This window comes from Pomacea canaliculata, linkage group LG13 (genome assembly GCF_003073045.1).
Source record: "Pomacea canaliculata isolate SZHN2017 linkage group LG13, ASM307304v1, whole genome shotgun sequence".
NCBI classification, from domain to species: domain Eukaryota; kingdom Metazoa; phylum Mollusca; class Gastropoda; order Architaenioglossa; family Ampullariidae; genus Pomacea; species Pomacea canaliculata.
In genome coordinates, this window is record NC_037602.1 from 4,282,711 (window position 1) to 4,303,777 (window position 21,067).

Below are 21,067 nucleotides of genomic sequence, written 5' to 3' on the forward strand. Positions count from 1 at the left end.
AAAGTAGTGCAGAGGCACAGAGAACATGTCGTCTTTGTCAACATAATCCTAATTTCGCCTGTCTTGTGTTTTTCGAAAGTCTACTTCTTTTATAATTTGCTGTAGGTAGTAGTTTCTCTTAGAAATCTGGGGATAGTGGCGAGGCTATTACAGGACCAAAACTCGTGTCTGGATGTAACACGCACACAAACAAACAATATAACTAACACACACACACACACACACACACACACACACACACACACACACACACACACACACACACACACACACACACAAATGCACACAAGGTGAGCGAAACAGCCTTATTGTTTTGTATGAAAACATCTACATTTTTTTCCCTCCTCTTAATCTATATCATATAGCTGATTTTAAAAAAATGCCTGTCCCAGTGTTCAAGGAGAGTGCAATATTAAAGAACAAGAAGACACTTAAAATATAGCTTAACAGATAAAGGAAAAAAAAGGAAATAGACAAAACAAGCAGAAGCGATGAGGGAGTGAGAGCTGAGGAAGAGATATTCACTTCGAGAAAAAGCTTTTACTTAGAGAAGGAACATCCACTTCTGTAACGAAACATGAAGGAGAAAGAAATTTGTTTAAACCTTCATAACCAAAGAAACATGGATGAATGTTTGATCAAGTGGTCAACCTGGCGGTTACATAAAAGCTTTGCCAAACTTGCTAAAATATTCAGCAATATGTGTCCCTTTAAGAAAGGTCTTTCTACCATCTAAGGTCTTAATGTGAAGTCTGTGATGTTAGACTTGCTCTTTCTGTTCATGTTTGTGTTATCTTGAGAACGGATCGGACAGTGTTCTATCATGGAAAAAGATTGTGATATATTCCCACAATAACACACACACACACACACACACACACACACACACACACACACACACACACACACACACACACACACACACACACACACACACACACACACACACACACACGGACACTTGCGTGGGTTGGATACAAACAAGACTAGATGGCTAAAACACGCCAGTATGAAGCCTGATACAAATGGAAGAGGCCCCGGGCTAGGAAACGAACTCTAGCAGCTCTCCAATCAGGGTGCGACGTACCCCGAATGACAAACGGTTCACAGGTAAACTGCATCGTTGACAGAAGCCTCTGGATGCGTATCTAAGCCACAAAGCCGCTATACAGGTTTTCGATCTGCACACATCTACAGAACCCACGTGGCAAAGAGGAAGTGAGCTGATACACTTTTCCCCCCGAAAACATCTTTTGAATCTTTTAAGAGATCTTTTCGTGAGTGCCGACGGAGGAACTGCAAAGAACAAAGCCGTCTGTCGGTGCTTCCTGCCAGAGTTTTGTCTTGCAGTTTTTCCTTTAATAGCTCTTCTACAATAGGTACCTCATAAAGCATGAGAGAAAGAAAGAAAGAGAGAGAGAGAGAAGCCAACACATAAAGGTAAGTGTTCGTGCTTGAGCATTGAGACGGGTTCCATGGGATGTAAAAAATATTTCTTGCTGCAGTTAATGAACTATTTTATACTCTTGAAAGGCGGTAGAATAATGAAGGTTCTACTTCATGTAAATTTAATCCTGTGGTTGCCATGGGGAAACTAAGATGGTGGAGGTTGTGGTGTCAAGCTGAATGCGTCTGTGTGAATATGTGTGAGTCAGCAAAGAACTTTTAACGAGTTCTTATAAAAAAAATAAATCATTAGGACATTTTTAAATTTAACAGAGCTTTAACCTAACCCGGGCTTTTCATACAATAAATTTCCTAGACAGATTCATGTGTTGCTCAGATTGGCAATCGGCTTCTTTTCCTGTGTTCCTTCCAGGCCATTAGAGTTTCCAACTTTCTCTGAAAGGCAGTAACAAAGCAATGATTTGTATATGGAAACAACCTCATTGATGAATGGAAGACTGAACAGACGGTTTTTCCTGAGAAACTTGATTTGCCCGTTCGTCTATTAAAGTATCAATGTCTTGCACTGCCAGACCCCTAATCAGCAAAACGACATAATCACAGAACATCACAAGCTCGGGTGAATGAACTTCGTTGTCAGACCGTATCATCAGGGACCAGACAAGTCCAGAGTCAGTAGGCTAATTATAATTATTTTCCCAAGAAGATTTGCTGCTAACAGAATGACCAGGAAGCGACGAACAAGTCGAGAAGAAATGAAAATTGCTTTGCCTTTGCCCCTTTACCAGTTTTTGTACCAGTTTTGACCAGAAGGTCGGGAGACGTGTCCAGGTTGGCAACTGCAGGTGAGATTCTTGATTCCTTTGTAGACAGCCAAGAGCGAACCGAGAAGAAGAAAATATTCTGCAGCTTTACACGTGGCGAACGTCCATTCTTACTCTAATCACGGACCCAGTTGACGGAAACGCAAAGAAAAGAAAGTAAAACCCACATCCACAAAAAGACAGAGAAAGACAGACAAAATAATGTAAAAAGGACAATAATTCTGAATTAACAGAGATTCATGCCAATACACAAAGTCCAGGACAAGGAAAGCAAAAATAAAAAAATATTCACTGAGCATGGATAAAAAACAATAAAACTGATTTGAATTCGACTTCAATTTAAATAACATCATAAGAAATGTGTGTATATAAAGTCAATCAAAGAGCTTGAAATACAGTTTGCTACTGCTTCAGTGCTTGGCAATGTATAATGTGTAGTATGCCCAAGGTTCAGGCATATATAAAGGCCCTGGATACTTCTGTCGTAAGGTGGAATCGTTCCAGAGCCATGCCACCCAAACCTGTGTCAGTGCAAGGGTCAGGGTGAATGTCAGAAAAAGGAAGGAACCGTTGGTGTCCGGCCACAGAGACTTCGTCTTCACTTGCCAGCCTCCGTAGACAAGCATGGCAGCGTAGACCGCGAGGAAGAGCGGGTAAATCTGTCCTTCGGTCACCAAATACCTGCAAATAGTTAAATCATCATCGTTGTCGTCCTGCTCCTTCTCATCATCATCGTAATCCTGATCATCAATGTCTTTGTCATTAATTTCAAAGGATGATAAAGATGTTGAAGTAGGAGAACCCCAAAAGGTGTTATGTGAAGGAAATAAATGGTTACAGAGAATTGACTTACCAATAGTATACTGCACTGAAAATAAGTAAGAGCCACCATGCAGGCTTATACCGGGTGTCAGCCTGTCCCGCTGGTTGGAAACACCCCGTGTAGTAAAGAAGGAGGGACAGAAAAAACGGAACGTACCTGCCAGGTAAACAAATGAAATACTAAAGCATTTACAAAAGCCATTTAACAACCACGCAAAAAATCAACTGAACTCTCACATCAAATAACATCGTGACTATTTCTTTTCTCAACGAGAGAAAAATTGTTACCTCGTCCCCCTGATATCAAACAGTTCACGAATGAAATTCGTTTGTTCGTTCTTTGAGATACATCGTACATGAAGTACATCATATATGATTATTCAAAACGAAAAGTCTTGCAGAACAGGGGAGTAGATAAAGCTTGCTGCCTTCAGGAACGAAAGAAAGGAAGCAGGCAAAGAATCAAATAGTCCGTAAAAGTTTTATAATAGCTTACCACATGTAATGACCGATTTCTTCGTCATAAATATAGAGTAATTCAAAAGACTTCACCTGCAAAGTAAACATATAAACACAAGTCTTTCAGTGTAAAGAAGAATCTTGTTAAAAGTATGTTATGTATATGATGTCTTCCAAGCAATGTTCAAGCCAAGGTGTTTTCCCCTCAGTACCCGAGTATGGCCTTACGAGACTGGGTAATTTAATTATTATTCTATGTTATCTGTGAATGAGGCAATCCTCTACATTTCAGATTTCAGTCTACTATAATTAAATACCAGAAGCCGTTGGGCCAACAAGGAACCAGATCGCAGTTTTTCGCGAATTGCTTGCCTCTGTGGCACTAATTATGAAAATTCCGCACTTTTTGACCCCTTTTGGCAGTAATGCAAAAGGGGAAAATATTCTGTAAAATACAAGAAAGGAAGCTACTATTACCTTTTTCTACATGCATCATTCAGTGTGCGTGAGGTTATAGGCGGCGTCCTAGTGAGAATCAATCGTGTGATGTGATAAAGCTCTTGGCCAGGCACTGCGAATCCGCTTCCGAGTGCGAACTAGCGGAGCAGTGGAGAAAGCGCTTCACTGTTGCATACTTTATTAGAGATGTAGAGAACCGGTGGAGAAAGTACTCCCTAGAGCTGTATACTTTGTCAGGGATGTAGAGAACCAGTTGAGAAAGTACTTCGCAAAGCTGTATACTTTATAGCAGGTGTGTGCACTCGTACGCGCATGCGTATTCGCACTGTGCGCTTGTTCTTGATGAAGTCCAGGTACTACAGGTACTACAATGCCGGCCATTTTATCGTTTAGTGCCAACTGATTTTCGCAAGATCAGTGTCATCACAATCACAAACATTGTGGGTGAGCGTAGTTTCTTTCTTTATTACTGTGCAACTTTGTTACTGTGTGAGTAAGGCACTTTACTATTGTAGTGCCAAGCACAGTAGTCATGCACATGAAGCTAACATTATTGCTGGAAGCTTCAGCCGACAGATAATGCGTGAAAACTATATGGCTGCATTTTTGGTTTTCCTATTGTCTTAAAAGAGAGAACAGCTTTTTAACCCCAAACGGGAAGCAAAGTGGTCATACCATATCACAGTGGTAATGCGTGGAGAGAAAACATAATTGTCATCAGAAAATCGCTAACCACTGGCAGCAAAAAAAAAAACAAAAAAAAAACAAAAACAAATTAATAAAATAAATATAAAAATAACTTGCTAGCGTTCGACACGATTTTGAGAGAGAAGTCCATCGCTTTGCTGATCCCCCTACTAGTCCCAGTCTTGTTTGTTTGTCTGTCCTTCCGTCTGTCTATAAAATTCTATGCTTTATCGTCAAGAACCATGGAGCTCCTACCAGTTCAGGTGGACGCAGCTGTTTCATCAGTGGATTCTCGGCGACAGAGAGGTGGTTCAGATAGCCGAAATGTTGCAGGCGGTGGTTGACAGAGTCGCCGACCAGGTGAATACTAGCCCCCATGACAAAGGTGATGACAGACAGGTAAGTCACCGTGCTAGACAGGTTTCGCTTGCTTCGCTCCTGTAACTGTTTCAAAATTGACGACATTGTCCCAAGCTCAACAGATTGAAAAAATACTTCAATCTGAATTTCAGCTTCATTGAATCCTTTTCCTGTTATCATTCTACATCTAATATAGAACATCGTTATATCTAAACTATACAGTAAAATATATCAAGCAATACAGAAAACTCTTTATCTCATTTGATTAAGGCAAGGGCTGACATCCCACAATTTTAGCGAAGGTGAAATTATTTTCAGAATCATCAGCCATGACGACAGCCATATTATTCAATGCAGATGAACGGGAATGAAGAGAAATATAAATCACTTCAGGCAATCAGCGAGTAAACAGATTTTTACGATTATTGGACAAGCCTTTGAAAGATACTGTTGTGGCGAATGTATCACCGACAACTCAGTTTTCGCCAATACAGCATCGTTTATGTGTACAAACACTGTGCTCACCCACCTTTTGAACACAGGATGCCGTTCACAGCCTGTAATGACGGAACAGGATGTGAAAATTTCCACGCCTATTGATTCTTTGTCTCATAAAATAGCTTTTTTTCTGCATTTTATTCCTAACTTGATAATGGGTATGGGAAGTGTTTCATGAGGTGAATGATATGTTTGTAGGCTTTTCTGGAAATGATCTCGGCTGGGTTGCATGTTACCTGCCTCCGTTCCAGGGTGAAGGTTGAAAATGTTCTCTTTAAAGGGTAACGAAACCTGCGGACATTTCATATCCTATTATTGCCCACTACGTGTTACTAGTATGGTGGTTATAGAAGAAGGTAATTGGAATGGAAAATTTGTCTTCAATGAGAGGCAGTGGCGCTCAGAACTTTGAGGTTGTCAAACAACCGTTTACTTATAATCACTTTTAAAACAGCTGTCAGGTAGCCATGTTTTGATGTCGAGTGTAGTTATTTAAATCATCGAACACGAATGTGATCCTAAGTACGGTCGTCTGAACGCCGAGATCATGGACCAAGCTGTGTTTTAGAAAAGATTATAATTTAACGGTTTATTTGAAGCCCAGGATTTTGAAGAGAAACGTTGCAGAACGTTGGTTTCTATCATTTAAGCCACACAGACCATTTCACTTGTAGTTTCCTTTCATGCGCTTGGTCGAGGAAAAGACTTCTGTTAGTTCGAGGTTTGTTCAGGAATGTTCCAAGAAAACTTATCCGCTCAGCAGGAGTAGGTTACTGATTTATAAGATGAGGCATAAGGTAGATGACAGGTGTGGTTGGGTGAGGTTGGTTCCTAGATACAATGAATCCCTCTCAGATCATTGATTCCACGGCTACTATAAGTTATCCGACCTTTATCTTCCATATGTCTTCTGTCTTCAACAAGGGAGTAGAAGGCTTTTCAAAACAATTTTTAAGAGCTACTGCAGTTCTTTTCAACAACTTCGCAGTATCGCTATGAACTCTTGGTACAGAAGAAAGAGAACGAGAAGCTAAGATACAGACTTTACAAAATTTAGTCTTCGTCATTGTGCTGATCACAGACCGTGGAACTAACGACTTTTACCACCACAAGGGGAGTTTGCAGTTGTAATGCCTCCATGGTTCCCTATTTGTGCATTCTTGTGAATTCAAATTAAGAAAGAAGCTTAAATGAAAAAAAATGTAAGTCTTTTGTTTACTCTACGTATTGACATCTACTTGAAGTACGAACTCCTGTCAACGATTCTCGCTACTCATACCTTGAGCAAGCAGAATGGAGTGATGATGTTGTAAGCCATGTGAAAATAGTCCCCGATGCTCGGGCGGTCAAGCGGGCTCCATCCCACGGGAACGAACAGCTGCAGCGAAAGATCGGATCAGATAGCAGGAGAATACATTACCAGGTGCGCGGATAGACTGGCACATTGAACAGCAAAAAATATGTCCATTTCAGGTGGACAGCTATTTCCCAACAGGCGGGTAAATGATCTGAAACTTCCACTCTAGCATTTTCCTGACATCACATAAAAAAATACTTCCCTGGGGGAGAGATGAGAATATGCGTGGATAGTATATCCTATGTAATTGAATGATCAGTAATAATTTATAGAGATCATTTTCCTACTGAACAGAAGGCTCAACGCTTGAGAAAAAAGGGTGATAGACGAAGAAAGACAATGCATACAACACACATACAGAGACCAAAACATTTCAGAAAACAAGCGGACATAAAGATATCAACAGACATAAACACAAGACAAACATACAAAGTGTGTTGGTTGAAGAATACAAAAAGGAGACGGACACAATTTATACATGCAGACAAAGACCAAAACAAGTCAGGAAATGAACGGACAGAAACACAGCAACAGACATAAACACAACAAAACTATGGACACGAACTACGGTAGAGGGGGGATAAAGGCTGGCAGACAGTGCGAGTAGAGACGGGTGAGCTTGAGGGTGAGCTTGAGGGTGAGCTTGAGGGTGAGCTTGAGGGTGAGCTTGAGGGTGAGCTTGAGGGTGAGCTTGAGGGTGAGCTTGAGGGTGAGCTTGAGGGTGAGCTTGAGGGTGAGCTTGAGGGTGAGCTTGAGGCAGTGCATGGAACCGACGTATTGTAGTCTTGTCTTCGTGCACACGGACTCAGGACTGCAGGTGGTAACACGCATGTTCCAAAGGCGACATAGAGACGAGAGACTGCAGAGCACGCGGCTTCCAAATCTGCTTCTCACAAAAAAAGAGTCCTATCAAACACCACAAAGTAATAAACGAAGGTTTATTTCCTTCTTTCCATCTTTTTTTCTTGGTTTCCCATTTTTGATGGTTATGTTCTCCCTTTTAGACTGCTGCTGCCTCAAGAAAAGAAGGAAGAAATGTAGGAGTTAGGAAAGGAAAAAAAAGTGAAAGAGGAACAAGAAGCAGTCTTTAATGCTTGGCAAACAGGGTGCAGTAATGAAATACACTTGACTGGTATGAAGGCACTCACAGCGGCAATGGGTCGACCAAAGTCGAAGATCCAGTTTTCCAGCGCCAGGACCAGCCAGATGTCCCAGTGAAAGCGTTGCTTCCCGATGGAGGATTGATTGTTAGACTGATTTACCTTCCTTCACCGAGAGACCGACAAGTTTATGTTACAACATGATTCGGCAGCTAGTAACGTGCATACATGGGTTCGGTAATGTGTACCTTTACAGATATCTCTCACATACATACGCATCGACACACATACGCATATACATACACACGTACGTGCCCACACCCACACACAAAGAATGTAAAGGGAGCGAAGAGCGAAATGTCAAGAGCAGGTAATGAAGATGGAAGGACTTGAGATTACAAAAGATTACAATGAGATTACAAAAGTAATAAGCAGAAACATAGAGCTTGAGAGGAAAAAGAGTGTCAATCGTTCTCCCCTCTACAAACACCTGTCTTTGGAGACTCCAGTCCCACTGGTCACCCGTCTTCGTCGCGACATCGACATTGTGCTAGGTGTCGAGTCTGCCATCCTCGTGTTCAACGTATACCACGCGGATCCAGCTGCAGAGGTACGAAGTGAATCACAGCAGATTCCCAAACTGTCGGTCTACCCAGTTCGACTTGCCCTCGTTTTGGCCAATCTGAAGGTAAGATAACGACGGCGAACACAGTCCTGCCTAAAGGTTGTCCAGATACCATGAAGACTGTACTCAGGCTTATCGTTAGCAACAACTTGGTCTTGCGGGCTGGCCGACTGATAAACTCGCTGTCATAATCAACGTCTGTATCTACAATTTTGTGGCACAGTGTGCTGTTCTTGAACGTCCATCTGTGTGTTCTTCTCTTCACTTTCGACTATTCAGGTAATCATCGGATTATCTAATTGTGAAAGTTGTTACAATTGCTCAGCAAGAAGAGCGTGCGTGTCCCAAGGAAGACCTGTGGATGCAGTTGTTTACAAACGGATGAACTACACGCGTGTAGGTATATCCTTTGTGTGTGCTTGTGAGGCTGAAAGCACCAAGAAAATTCCGCATTTTCGATTTACTCAACAAATTTAACGAATCTTTGAGATCAAGTAAATGTCCAGGATTTTGTTTTACACTGTTTTTACCCATATGCAGCCAAAAACAAAATAGCACCATAAGACATTTGTGCATATGTTGTCAAATTTATTCATCTTTTATTTTTCTTTGCAGTACCAGCAATTTTTTTTTTTTTTTTGGCGTTCAACATGTTAACATCAAACGATATAGCTGATGAGCAAAAAAACTATGAAGTTATCGCACAAAATATGATGCAAGTGGAAAGTTTAACAGGTGATTCACTGTAGCACAAAGTCGATGTAGGCAGTGCTGAAATTAATGCTGTTAAAGGCTAGCTTTAACTGTTGTCCGCTGATTGGGCTACCTGTAGGCACACACTGTAAATTATCACATGTCATGGTGTCATTTCAACTGCTTCAGCAACTACTTTCAACAAGTTTAAAACTACATTCTATAGAAACGTCACACTGGCTGTATAATAACTAACCAAACTGCAAAGATTGGGAAAAAAAGTATATAAATTATTTCTTCACTCACAAAAAATCTTGTTGTTTTATGAGGTTATTGAGGTCTAAATTTACTAGACAGGATTAAAAAGTGATTGGCTGATTGCCACTTGGTGCAATGTTTCAGAAAAACCTGAAAGGATCTTGTTGCACAGAAATACTGCAATGAACCGGCTAATACCATGCATCATGTGCAATTGGCAGGATGCACTCCTGGTGCATGAAATGTTTAAACGCCTTGTGTGTGCACACAGATGAATGAATGTATGCCCAATCCCCTCAAAATCATGTCCACTTCTATATGCTTGTCTCCAAGACTGCTTCCAGATAACAAAAATTTCATTGTATAGGGAATTTGTGCTGTGGCGTTTTAGAGTTAACACAGATTCAAGCCACACAAATGATGCAGAATCCCTCAAAGTACACACAATTTATAACTGCCCCACATCCAAAGTCATTTAAATGAATAAATATGATGCTGTACTCATGTTGACCATGTGGTTTTCTTTTCACGGTTTCCAACAACTATCATTTATGAGTAAAATGCGCTGACTTTCTAATAACACATTTCAGGCAAAATTATATTCTGATGTCCCACCATCACTTGAGTTTGTTTCCAACTGAAAACATTTATCACCCAACTTGTTTTGACAAAGCTAAATCCAAAAATTATGACTTCAACATACACAATCTGAACTGCATTTTGAAAAAAAAAAAAATAGGATGAGGACTTTCAATTGGTTTTGTGCACAGGTACTGTACTTGAAATTATATACTACAGAGGGGAACATGGGATGGGAAAACATCTTTTTTCACAAGCATTTACAGAAATATATGCTCATGGGTAAGACAACCTGATTTTTTGAAGGCCTTTTTAATCACTACATTTAAGAGTGAATAATGTTTACTCATTTAGATGCTGAGTATGTACATCTCTTAATTTACATAAAAGAAAACCAATAAGACAAACTGTAATAAAGGCAACAAGACATTTTTTGCACTTGTATGACATTATTTCCTTGCTGTTTATATCACCAAATTCTCTTCAATACAAGTGCTCTCAGGAAAGTCAAAAGTAGGTGTTAAGAATGTCAACCTTTGCTGCAAGTAAAGAAACATTAAAAAAACTGAAAAAAAGGACAAAATTTCACCTAGTCACCCTCCTATTTTGAAGCATTATACGGAATGCAGAAGAAATTACTCAAGAAGGGAGGTAAGAGAGAAGTGGCTGATGACTGAGGGTATGAGCGATCATAATGAGTATAATAAATAATGTAGGAACAATACTGTCAACCATCCATTCAAAGGAAACATACACACCTGCTGTATATCCACTGTGATGCCCACTTTCTGTGTATGAAAATATCCTCTTCTCATAGTCAATGCTTTCAATGTCACAATGATAAAACATGCAAGGCAACTCTACAATATCTGTATTCTGGTTAGGGAATGGGATGATCACATTGAAAATGATGGTTAAATTATGCACAAAACCAAAGCTGATCAATATGGGAAGCTCGTACAAGATTGCACATGTCTATCAACACCAAAAATCAGTCATGCATTTGTTGGGTGAAGAAAAATACAATTTTGTAAAAACTAACATGACTTTTTTTAAAGCTGAATAACTAAGAGTCTGTTGTTACTTTTCTTGACATGCATTGTCTGTGTGGACTGTTGAATCCTACATTCTAATGTCATGTATTCATAATTATTTATAAAACAAGAGAGTGTCATCATAACAATCTACCCTGAATTTCTAATTCTTATTTCATTTTCTGTTCAACGTCAGTTCTGTTAATTCAATTAAAAGAAAAATCCTTTCCCCAAACACTTAGCAGCAATGCTAGTTAACATAGACAACAAGTATAAAGCTCTGCATGTTTTGTTATGTCAAACATTTTGTTAATCCATGGAAATAGCTTAAAATAAAGCAATACATCAAAATCACTTACATGGATGTACATCCATACTTGTTAAATTTCTCTATAGCCAAGTTAAAAAAAATTCATTCACATATTAATTCAAATTTAGCATGTAACACAAATTCCAAAGCTTTTTAATATTATCTTGACGGTGTCAGAAGCAATTTTTCTGATAAAACTTTAGTGTACCATATTTCAGACAGTAAGAACAAATCAATTTGGATTCAATTTGAGCACCAAAGCCACAGAAAAAATGAAAAGTCTAAAACTAATCTTGACCTTGATTTATTTATTGCACTTTAAATTTGAACATTTTGTGATAAATATTTATGATCTTTGTGCGCACACACACACACAGAGGCATGCACATCCTTAGGAATAATAGGGGAAATAACTGGGAAAACAACTGATAGAGGTTCTCTATCCTACATTTAGCAAAGTATACCAACAAAGTAATAGCAAATTATAGTGGTACTATTACTACAAACATTTTGTAAGCACTTGGAGTGGGTACTTGTTTGATTGTAAAAAAGTGAGTGAAAAAAGGTAACGAGGAATGTCCCACATCAGCTGCTAAAATAAAATATACAACAATGTCGCTGGACTGCTGGAAAATATGGAGCACACACTGAAAAAAGATGCTGAACAAGTAATAAACACCTATGGCCAGAGATCATGTCCCTGCATAAGATCTAGCTCTGAGAAACCAAAAACATCACTTCACCTCTAAGGTTGCTAGAGACTAGCCTGTCAAACAGGCTAATCAGGCATAGGTTTCCTGCACCAATAATCTATTCTGCACATGAGAACTAAGAGAAGTGACGTAAGTTTTCATGGTACAAAGACAAAATAAAACACAAGAATTGAATATTTCCACAGATCAGAAAATAAATAGCGAGAAGCTTTTAACACACAATATGATATGAAACAATGTCTTGGAGATAAGCACAGATGACAGTCAAAACACAAGATATGATATACTGTGACAGTCAGATTAACCACAGTAAGGTAAAAAGTACTTGTTTTCTGCAGATTAAAATACTAAGCAACAGTATTGCCCCCTTGCTTTATGATGCAGTCATGACTGCAGAAGAGATGTGTCATCTTTACTAAATGCAGCAAAATTATAATCATCCAGTCCAAAGCCAGTGCAATACCATCAGCACAAAAATAGCAGTTGATAAAGCATATGAAATGTTCACAATAACTTTGGCAGAAAAAAAATATTCTTTAGTTTATTAAAAAAAAAAAAAAAACTTCACAAAGGCATCAGGAAAGACTTTTTTTAATGTGATAAAAACAAACTTTGATAACACCTTTACTTACTGTAAATAACGCAAGAAAGCTCTTTCTCTCTCTCACTCACACAGAAACACAACTAATAAAAAGATGAGGAAAAATGGATATTCCAGTTTTTTTCCCTACAAAGATCAAACCCAAAAAGACTAAGTTTTTAAAAGTTTTATGCATTCTTTTATGGTACTAACATATTCTTATGTATATATTGCAACATTTTTTTAAATTTCGCAAGTAAATACTAGAAGCACTTAAATGAGTTTAAAAATCTGTTTAGTAAATTAACGTCAGTACATTTTGCATTTCCTGTCAACTGGCAAAGGCAGTTTATATTTAACCGTTAACTATACTGGATTGAAACAAAACGGATAAAATGAGATATGAGAATAACAATCAAGGAAGGCAAGATAGACTTGACACTGCAAGTAATGTTATTAAACTGTGGGTCATGGCAACCTAAAATCTACTAAAATGGGTAGAGGGGAGAAATCCATGGAGAAGTCATGTCACACAAAATGTTTTGATGCATTGAAACTATACAGTTATAAAACCCATTTCAAATTCATTTACCTGGAAGTATTTTGTACAATTATTTACCCAAAACAAACTGAGCTTGCTATTGCACGAGGCAACTGTTATGCATCTGACAACAACTGCACCGTTGATTAAGGGGTCGTGGTGGTATAAGATCAAGATCTTCATCATCAGGTTCAAGGTCAAGATCATAGCCATCTTTTATCAGCTGTTCAGTAATTTCCTTCTGAGCTGCTCGTGGCAAACGTGGCAGATCAAATTCATCTTCTTCACTAGAAAAAAAAAAAATCGTTTTATTAAGGAACTTCTAATATAGAATACATAAAGTAAATGAACTGAATTTTAGAAAACAGATTGAGTACACAGTCATGGTGTCAAAAGACGAAACTATATAAATTGGTGTTCTTCATAAATCTCAATGATGAAATAAAAAATAAAATGCTCTCTGCAACAAGGTAAGAACACAAACCTGGAGCCTACATACTGAACACAGAGACATGCAAACAAACTCTAAACTACAGTGTTTCCCTTCACCTTAGAGTGTAACATGAAAGCAATTAATCTGGGCATTAATTCTTGCCTTTCATCTGACATAATGGTGACTAATGGCTGCTGGTCTGGTGAGAAAGGTAAAACATCTTTGTCTTTCACCCTATTGGTACTTGCAGGAACTTGCAGTCTGCGAAAGCAGAAAAATATTCTGACAAACAAAATCCCCAGCTCAGGATTATTGGTTAACTTTAAACACATGATCCAAAATGAACCCCCTGTATCTTTTAAACTACAACAGATACAGCTACAAAATTTGACAGGGTTGTTCAGGGGTATGTAAACTATTTTTAGGTTGTAAATCTATTATAAAAATGTAATCAAAATGTACTGGAAGGGTAAAGAGATAAAAATGAAATTCAAAATAAAGTCATTGCATGCATTCACTAATTTATTCAATATTATAACGAGTCTAAATCCCATTATTGAATATATAAGAAGTTAGAATTATAGTTATACAGCTATAAAAATGTTTGGTTCACATAATTTTTAAAAGCAATGTACAAGTCTTTTAACTTTAAGGTAGGCCCTTCAACCAAAGCTGATCATGTGTGCAAAATCATAAACTCAGGACAAACAATAACAGGATTATTTATCACAGTTCTATAGATCATGTAAGAACAGCTACATTTCTGGATTGTAGTAGATTGAATAATTATAAACCATCTACGTTTCAAATAGGAGCACATCACGACTAGAATGATGCAAACCATACAGTGAAGTCTACAGCAGGCAATTCGTTTAAAAATCACTTTCGGTCTGACAACAAGTGAATATGTTTGTTAAATAATGCATGGCTTCTACACAAATGTGTAAAACCTAGCTATTGCCCAAAAGTTATATAAGGTCTTCTTTTATAGTGATATGTGACTACCTGCTTATGATAGCTACAAAAAAATTAAGCTTTTGTCTGGTCTACCTGTGCTGCACAATGCATGGCTGGGAAATAAACCTAATCCTAATGTGCTATGGAATACATTTCTCAGATTAAAAAAACAGTTATTTGCAAAAACTGCAATTATGGTGGTTATGATTGATCTTTTCTGCAAGACCAATGTCATTTACCGAGGACAAGCTTGTGTCTTGAGAAAACACTGTCCACATCGACAACCTTAAACAAATCTATGGCACAGGCCAGCATCATCAGCCATGCTGAAATTTTGTGGTGCAACTTCAATGGTACTCAGCTTTGAATGGCTGGTGAGAGGTGTCATCACAAGTAATTGCAAAGTTGTAAGTACTGATTTGTTCATCGAAAAACAAACTTTCCAAACTTTCTGAAATGCGAATGTTATTTTCAACATATTTTTTGTGTGAACGTGTGTCAAAGTTATTTTTTGAGAATTGTTCTCCTGAGCCCTAGAACAAAGATTATAAAAAATATACCCCCACTCCAAAAAAAGCATAATCTTTTTATCTTATGTGATTCTCAATTCTTGATCCATATAATCGGTGCACTGCATGGAACTTTCCGGTCATATTATTTTTTGCTTAGTCAAAAATGGCTGCCATAGGAAAGCAAGCGAGTGTCTAAAGTAGTTGTTTTTGTCTTCAGTACACAGAACAATAAGTAAATCCCCAAAATAAAATACAATGTACAACAGTGGGAATCCAATCTTTAATTTCATGTATTTTTCTCACAAAGAAATAAGAGGTATAATGTACCAAAAGACTGTTTGAAAACACCATATTTTGGGGTGTTTTGTGCCTTTCCGTGTCCGCCACTAGGAAACTGCTAATAGGTCATACCTTTTTAAACATCATGACTAAGGAAGTAGTGATATCCCAATGTCTTATCTGATAAGCATCTGTACTTATGTATTTTTGATAGCCACAGACTAATTCACGAACAGCAAAAAGTTGTCTCAGTATACCTGCTTCTTGAAAGAATGTTGCCCTTTTTGGGCTGTTGGTCAATTACTGTCTTTGATTTTCGTGCAAGGTCTCTTTGCCTTTCTGTGGAGTATAGAAAGAAATATTTCTGTAAAAGCATGAAAAAATATCAGTAACTATTCTTGCTAAGCATTACATCACTGTATATAGAAGACTAATACAGTCGGACCTCGATAAGTCGACCTTCCCCAAGTCGAAAACCTCCCTATATCGAATTAACTGTTAGTTTCTGGCCAAATACCTGCGCCTATTATGCCATTTTCCCAAACTCAAAAACTCCGTAAGTCAAATTTTTTTTCAGGTCCCTTTCAGTTCGACTTAATGAGGTCCGACTGTATTATGTTAGAAATCTCCGTTTCCTACAAAAATTTAGATTACCCCATGACTGAAATCCTATTTTTGAATTTCTTGCACTTTAGAGGGCACTCACAAGGAATATGCTTTATCTTCTTTTATTTTGGCTTGCTTTTATTTTCTGAATGCACACAAAACAAAAAAATAATAACAAATATGAGTGTGGCTTATGATGCTGGCTATGCAAAAATTTTAATGCAATATTTTCCCAAATTGTCTTTTGTCCATGACAGTATCAACCGAAGAGCATACAAAGATTTAGTTAAAACCATTAGGTGGTGCTTGTACGAACTTGTGTAAATGTATTTACATAAACCAACACACAAATGCACACACACAGAAATGGACAGTTTAATGGGTTCCCTGTAGACAGATGTCAATTATCTTATCACAACCTTATCCTTATCTTGTCATCATTGTAATGTTCTAACAAGCCCTTGTTTTATTGTTTTATTTATTTTTGTATCTGACCATACTTCATGAATATAATTTCCCACTGGGATTAATAAAGTTGGTCATTGTCACAGTCTTTTATCATTAACAAGAAAACAACACACCACACTGATAAATTATTATGAGATTTCCAAGAGATTAAAAGTATATGCAAATGAAAGCAAAGGCAAAATTAAAAAGATTGAATACAATTTTAACTCACCAATTTTCTTTTGTAAATCTGAAGTTTTCTTTAGAGCCTTATATGATGCAGATTTTTTACTTGAATCATTTTGTATCTGCAAAAGGATCATATCATATCAGACAAAAATGCAAATTGATAGTTTTAAATACTATAAAGAAGCAGGGTAATAATAATATTGTAGAATGGAGCAACATTCTGTGCTTGTAAATGTGACATGTAAAATTTTTTAATGCATAAGGAAATAATTAGATCTTAAGGAGGTAAATTTTCATATTTGACAATTATATTTTATTATGACTGAAGGAAAAAAAAGCAGAGACCATAGAGGTTGCTAAGAGTTTAAAATAGATGCAATAGATGAAAACAAGAGTGAAGGATTAAAAGACAGGATCAAGAGATTTTGCAATCTGGTTAAATGTTAATGCAAGGCTGGTATGTACAAAGTACATAAATTATCGACTAAAGTAAAATTATTATCTAAGTCCAGTACAATATTAGATATTTTAACAACCAAGCTATTTTACATGGTCTCCGAATAAAATTCAACGGTAAGTTCACTGTTTTCAAATTTCGTTCTATCACTTATGTCTTTGTGCTTATAATAGCTCATTGATGAAAACTGAATCGCATCACGCAATAAAGAAATATAGCAAATGTTCGTTCTTCATCCGAGAACTTATAAGCAAGCGTTTCTCTGGTATAGAGAATGAAATCCTCAAAATTACGATGTGAAACAAGCTCAGGGAAGTGTCATATGGCCTACACCGAGGAGTATCGTCGGTACAGTGTGTAATCAGTCAAACGGAATCAGACTAAATACCGGCAGCTCATCAGCATGTGTGGAGGTAAACCGTGAGTTGTTAGTAATATTATGTGATCTCTGATCACTGTCGAATCCACTGTCCTCCATGTCACTATCCATTGGACATTCACGTCCTGCGTCCACGGCCTCTCATCGTTTGTTCATCGCCTGTATTAAAGGAACTTCCTGTTGCATGTCTGCGCAGACCGGATGTTATGAGTTGAAAGACGGGAACATCTGTCGTCTGCTATTTGCTTCGCGGTTTTAGGGAAGACTCAGTAATTTAAAAGTAGCAGTTAGAGTCTGATAACAAAAGGGAACTAGAACAAATGTTTAAAAAAGAAATTAATTGCAAGGGCAAAGCTGTTGGACGGACTGTTGAGTAGTACAAGTATTAAAAAGTATAAGGGAGGTAACGTAAAATCTAATATATTGACCCTGAGTAGTGTCCCTTTGTATTTGTTAACCCGCCTGGGTGCAGTGAGATTCAGAGCAAAGTTCATTTGGTTTATTTAGCAAAATACGTTGCCACTACAAGACTTTGCTTTAAAGAAGCTTTAATTAGTGCGTTCTGATTGCTTCTTTATTGGATTTTTCATTAGTATTATCAATAGAGATATAATTTACACACACGCAACATCCAGCTTTAATTAATTGTTCTCTGAAGCAGCATACTTAACCCAGCATTAATTAGCACGTTTTGATTAGGGTCCTTTTACTCTGTTATATCTTAGCACATAATACCGAAAACACATGCATTCTATGGGACCCACATGTTTTCTATGCTTTTGATGTAAAAATATTTTATTTTCTTTGTAAAATATTTACCTTATTATATTCTTCAAGCTTTCACTAGGCACTGTTCTTCCTTGCACGAAGAAAACTATCAAGTGATTTGTTATTATTATTTCTTTTTTATTGATCTTTAAGTCATTTTTAAGTAGATCAATACTGTACTATCATGGATGTGTATAGGGTTGATACAAGTTAGTACGTGCTACTATTGTCTGTTGTTTGTAAACAACTCGTTTACGAATGTAAAACAGAAAGCGTGAATGCGAAGTATGTGTGACTGGATACCAATTCAAGTTGAATGTAAATATGGCACCATTAAAAGTGGATAAAAGTATTTTGCTCCAAATCATGTTTTTGATTCTGTATTTTTCGTACGTGTTACATCTACGAGCAAATTTTTAATTCATCGCATTTTGCTCATATTCTGTGGTTGTGTACCTTGTGAGAGCATTTTTAAAAAATCGGTGCTAAATAAACTACGTACCGTTATAAAGTTTAAGAAAACAGGTGGGGAAAAACTCCTCTGTATCTATAGATGGCGTAAGATGTTGTGTTATCTCCCTTAGATTAAACAAAAATAAAGCATTATAACCCATCATTGCTACTAAGCAGATAATTTTTTTTTATCCCCTTTTTAAGAATTATTATTAATTATGTTTCTCTCTAATCATTTCTTGATTCTCTCCTTTCCGAAATTTTCTTATTTTATTTTAAAATACTTATTCCGTAGCGCAAATATACCCCCCTATGCCAATGCTACCGGATGTAGGCAGGCAACCGACTGACGCCAATAATAAAATTTTTATGCATACTAGAAAATTGTGTAGAGCGCATCAAAAACTCATTTAAATTTAATTTCAGCTCTCTATCAGTCAGAGCCATAGTAAAAAAAATTAACGATTTCAATGGACTCGAGCGTGCGATGGTTTCTAACAATCTCATTGCTGTAATTTCAGGAAGTGGAGCATATGTCAGAATCTGTTTACCACCGGAATCAGAGGCAATGTTCGTTCATCTCACAGAGCTCTTCGTCCTGCTGCATTTAGCTTCCTCTCAACCAAGAGAATTGCACATGCAAGAATCAATCCTCCTAAAGCAAAGTACAAGGGACCCTGCACTGTCGTCATGGTTACGCTAGATGGAGAAGCTGCTCTCTTGCCCTCCGAACTTTCACTCTGCCACCAACGTTTCTGCAGGTAGATTAACACGCCTGCTTCATCTAGCTTCATTATTCTGTGTACAGAAGAATATGAATTCTAGTGTATAGCTTGGCATGTAATTATACTGTTTTAAAAAAATCAAATAATGAGAATTTACGACTGAAACTCTCACGCACGAGAAATGTTATATATTTTTCCTCTAGTTTTAACATGGAATCAGACATTTATAAAATGAACTGGGAATGAGAAAGTAAACGTTTAGCATATCCTTGTTCCTACAATGGTGTTTGCCACATTCACAAGCGAGAAAATTAATTATGGCGAAGGGTAGATGTGTACATAGGCCAGAAACATTGAGAAAATATATTTAAAATATACTATTATCCATACTCTCGACATATATATTTTAAAATCATTCAAAACTAACGTTCATGTCATCTAGAAAGAAGGAAAGGAAGAAAGAAGAATCTGATGTAAAGAGAATAGCGATCTTCCTCTATGATTGTGCGGTGAGCCGGAACTCACATGTCCCCAATTTTTTGCTTGAGGCATGAGTTTTTCTGGACGAACACATGAAAGGAGGACATGCCAGCCACGTAGAGCTGTAGAAATTTGATATCGCCCCTCGTAAAAGTTTCTTCGTTTCCCATCGTGCTTTCGTCCCCGACAAATGCGTAGTGGCCTGCGAGAACCTTTTGTAGGTGGACATGCTGGTGAGGACTAAGGACGTCCGGGTCCTCTTTTTCAAACGCTGTCAACTTCTTGTAAAGGGTTTGGAATGTGATGTTTTTTGATGTCTTGATCAGAAGGAAAATGCATACATGCATTATTTAAAGGAAATTGTCATATTTAGGACAGCCGTTATACAATTCCCGAGATTATAAAATTTAAGCTTAAAGTTAGTCCTTTGAGAAATTTAATATCAAGGAGTTTAAGCCTGATTTTAAGAAAACTTGCTATTACATTGCAGTAAACTTATGAGAAACATGATAATGAAAGGCAGGGCAATGTACCCGAAATTGGAAGCTCGTGATGGAGCCTCCAATTATCCCCCATCGGTAGTCATTCCGCGCGGCTAGCTCGTCAAGTGATGTGAAGGGAAGCGGAGCCGGTCCTGATACTAGTAGCGAGGTAAACTTGCTCGTGAATGATGAGGTGAGCACAAGAACCATGAGACACCAGCATGCAACTAAGAAACGCGCCAGTCTGAACGTCCATCTGGTGGACATAGCTGAAGAATGAAAGTTTTATATGAAAACTTTATTGAAGCTGCCAAGCTGGAAAATGATGAATGTTTATCAGCAGAAACAAACAGGTTTTCACAACACTCTTTCAATAGTACCCCCGGATAGAAATTAAAAAAACGTAAATCTTTACATGAATATCTAACAGTCTGATCTTCGCAAAAGAATTGGCTGACATAGATGTTGCATAGTCACTATTAATTCCACTGATTATTCGCACAGCAGACACCTGTGCAAAGGCACGGATACAAATACATATTTTACAGACACATATAGTTCCCACCTTTCTTACACACACATATACACAGATGT

At 37.6% G+C, this 21,067-nt stretch overlaps 2 protein-coding genes across 2 annotated transcripts; both read right to left on the reverse strand.

The window, feature by feature from the left end:
* Positions 1-2,558: 2,558 nt before the first annotated feature.
* LOC112554042 (ceroid-lipofuscinosis neuronal protein 6 homolog) lies at positions 2,559-8,974 on the reverse strand. Its single transcript, XM_025221621.1, has 7 exons — positions 8,464-8,974; positions 8,022-8,139; positions 6,796-6,894; positions 4,914-5,102; positions 3,550-3,605; positions 3,085-3,210; positions 2,559-2,912 (listed from the first exon to the last, which is right to left on the reverse strand). Exons 1-7 carry the CDS (start codon positions 8,541-8,543, stop codon positions 2,642-2,644), a joined length of 939 nt encoding a protein of 312 aa, XP_025077406.1. The 5' UTR covers positions 8,544-8,974; the 3' UTR covers positions 2,559-2,641.
* Positions 8,975-9,165: 191 nt separating this feature from the next.
* Positions 9,166-17,747, reverse strand: LOC112554043 (protein FAM219A-like). Its single transcript, XM_025221622.1, has 5 exons — positions 17,575-17,747; positions 16,773-16,848; positions 15,745-15,826; positions 13,902-14,000; positions 9,166-13,593 (listed from the first exon to the last, which is right to left on the reverse strand). Exons 1-5 carry the CDS (start codon positions 17,674-17,676, stop codon positions 13,404-13,406), a joined length of 549 nt encoding a protein of 182 aa, XP_025077407.1. The 5' UTR covers positions 17,677-17,747; the 3' UTR covers positions 9,166-13,403.
* Positions 17,748-21,067: the final 3,320 nt, after the last annotated feature.

Bases quoted from the DNA above. Each gene is read 5' to 3' on its own strand.
- LOC112554043 (XM_025221622.1), bottom strand. From the start codon at position 17,676: ATGGATAGTGACATGGAGGACAGTGGATTCGACAGTGATCAGAGATCA. The intron at 15,827-16,772 runs GTGAGTTAAAAT...TATACTCCACAG, and splicing joins AGATTTACAAAAGAAAATTG to AAAGGCAAAGAGACCTTGCA. The intron at 13,594-13,901 runs GCAAGAATTAAT...TTTTTTTTCTAG, and splicing joins ACCATTATGTCAGATGAAAG to TGAAGAAGATGAATTTGATC.
- LOC112554042 (XM_025221621.1), bottom strand. From the start codon at position 8,543: ATGGCAGACTCGACACCTAGCACAATGTCGATGTCGCGACGAAGACGG. The intron at 8,140-8,463 runs GTGTTTGTAGAG...CTCTCGGTGAAG, and splicing joins ACTGGAGTCTCCAAAGACAG to GAAGGTAAATCAGTCTAACA. The intron at 3,606-4,913 runs GTAGGAGCTCCA...TTTACTTTGCAG, and splicing joins AGCTGCGTCCACCTGAACTG to GTGAAGTCTTTTGAATTACT.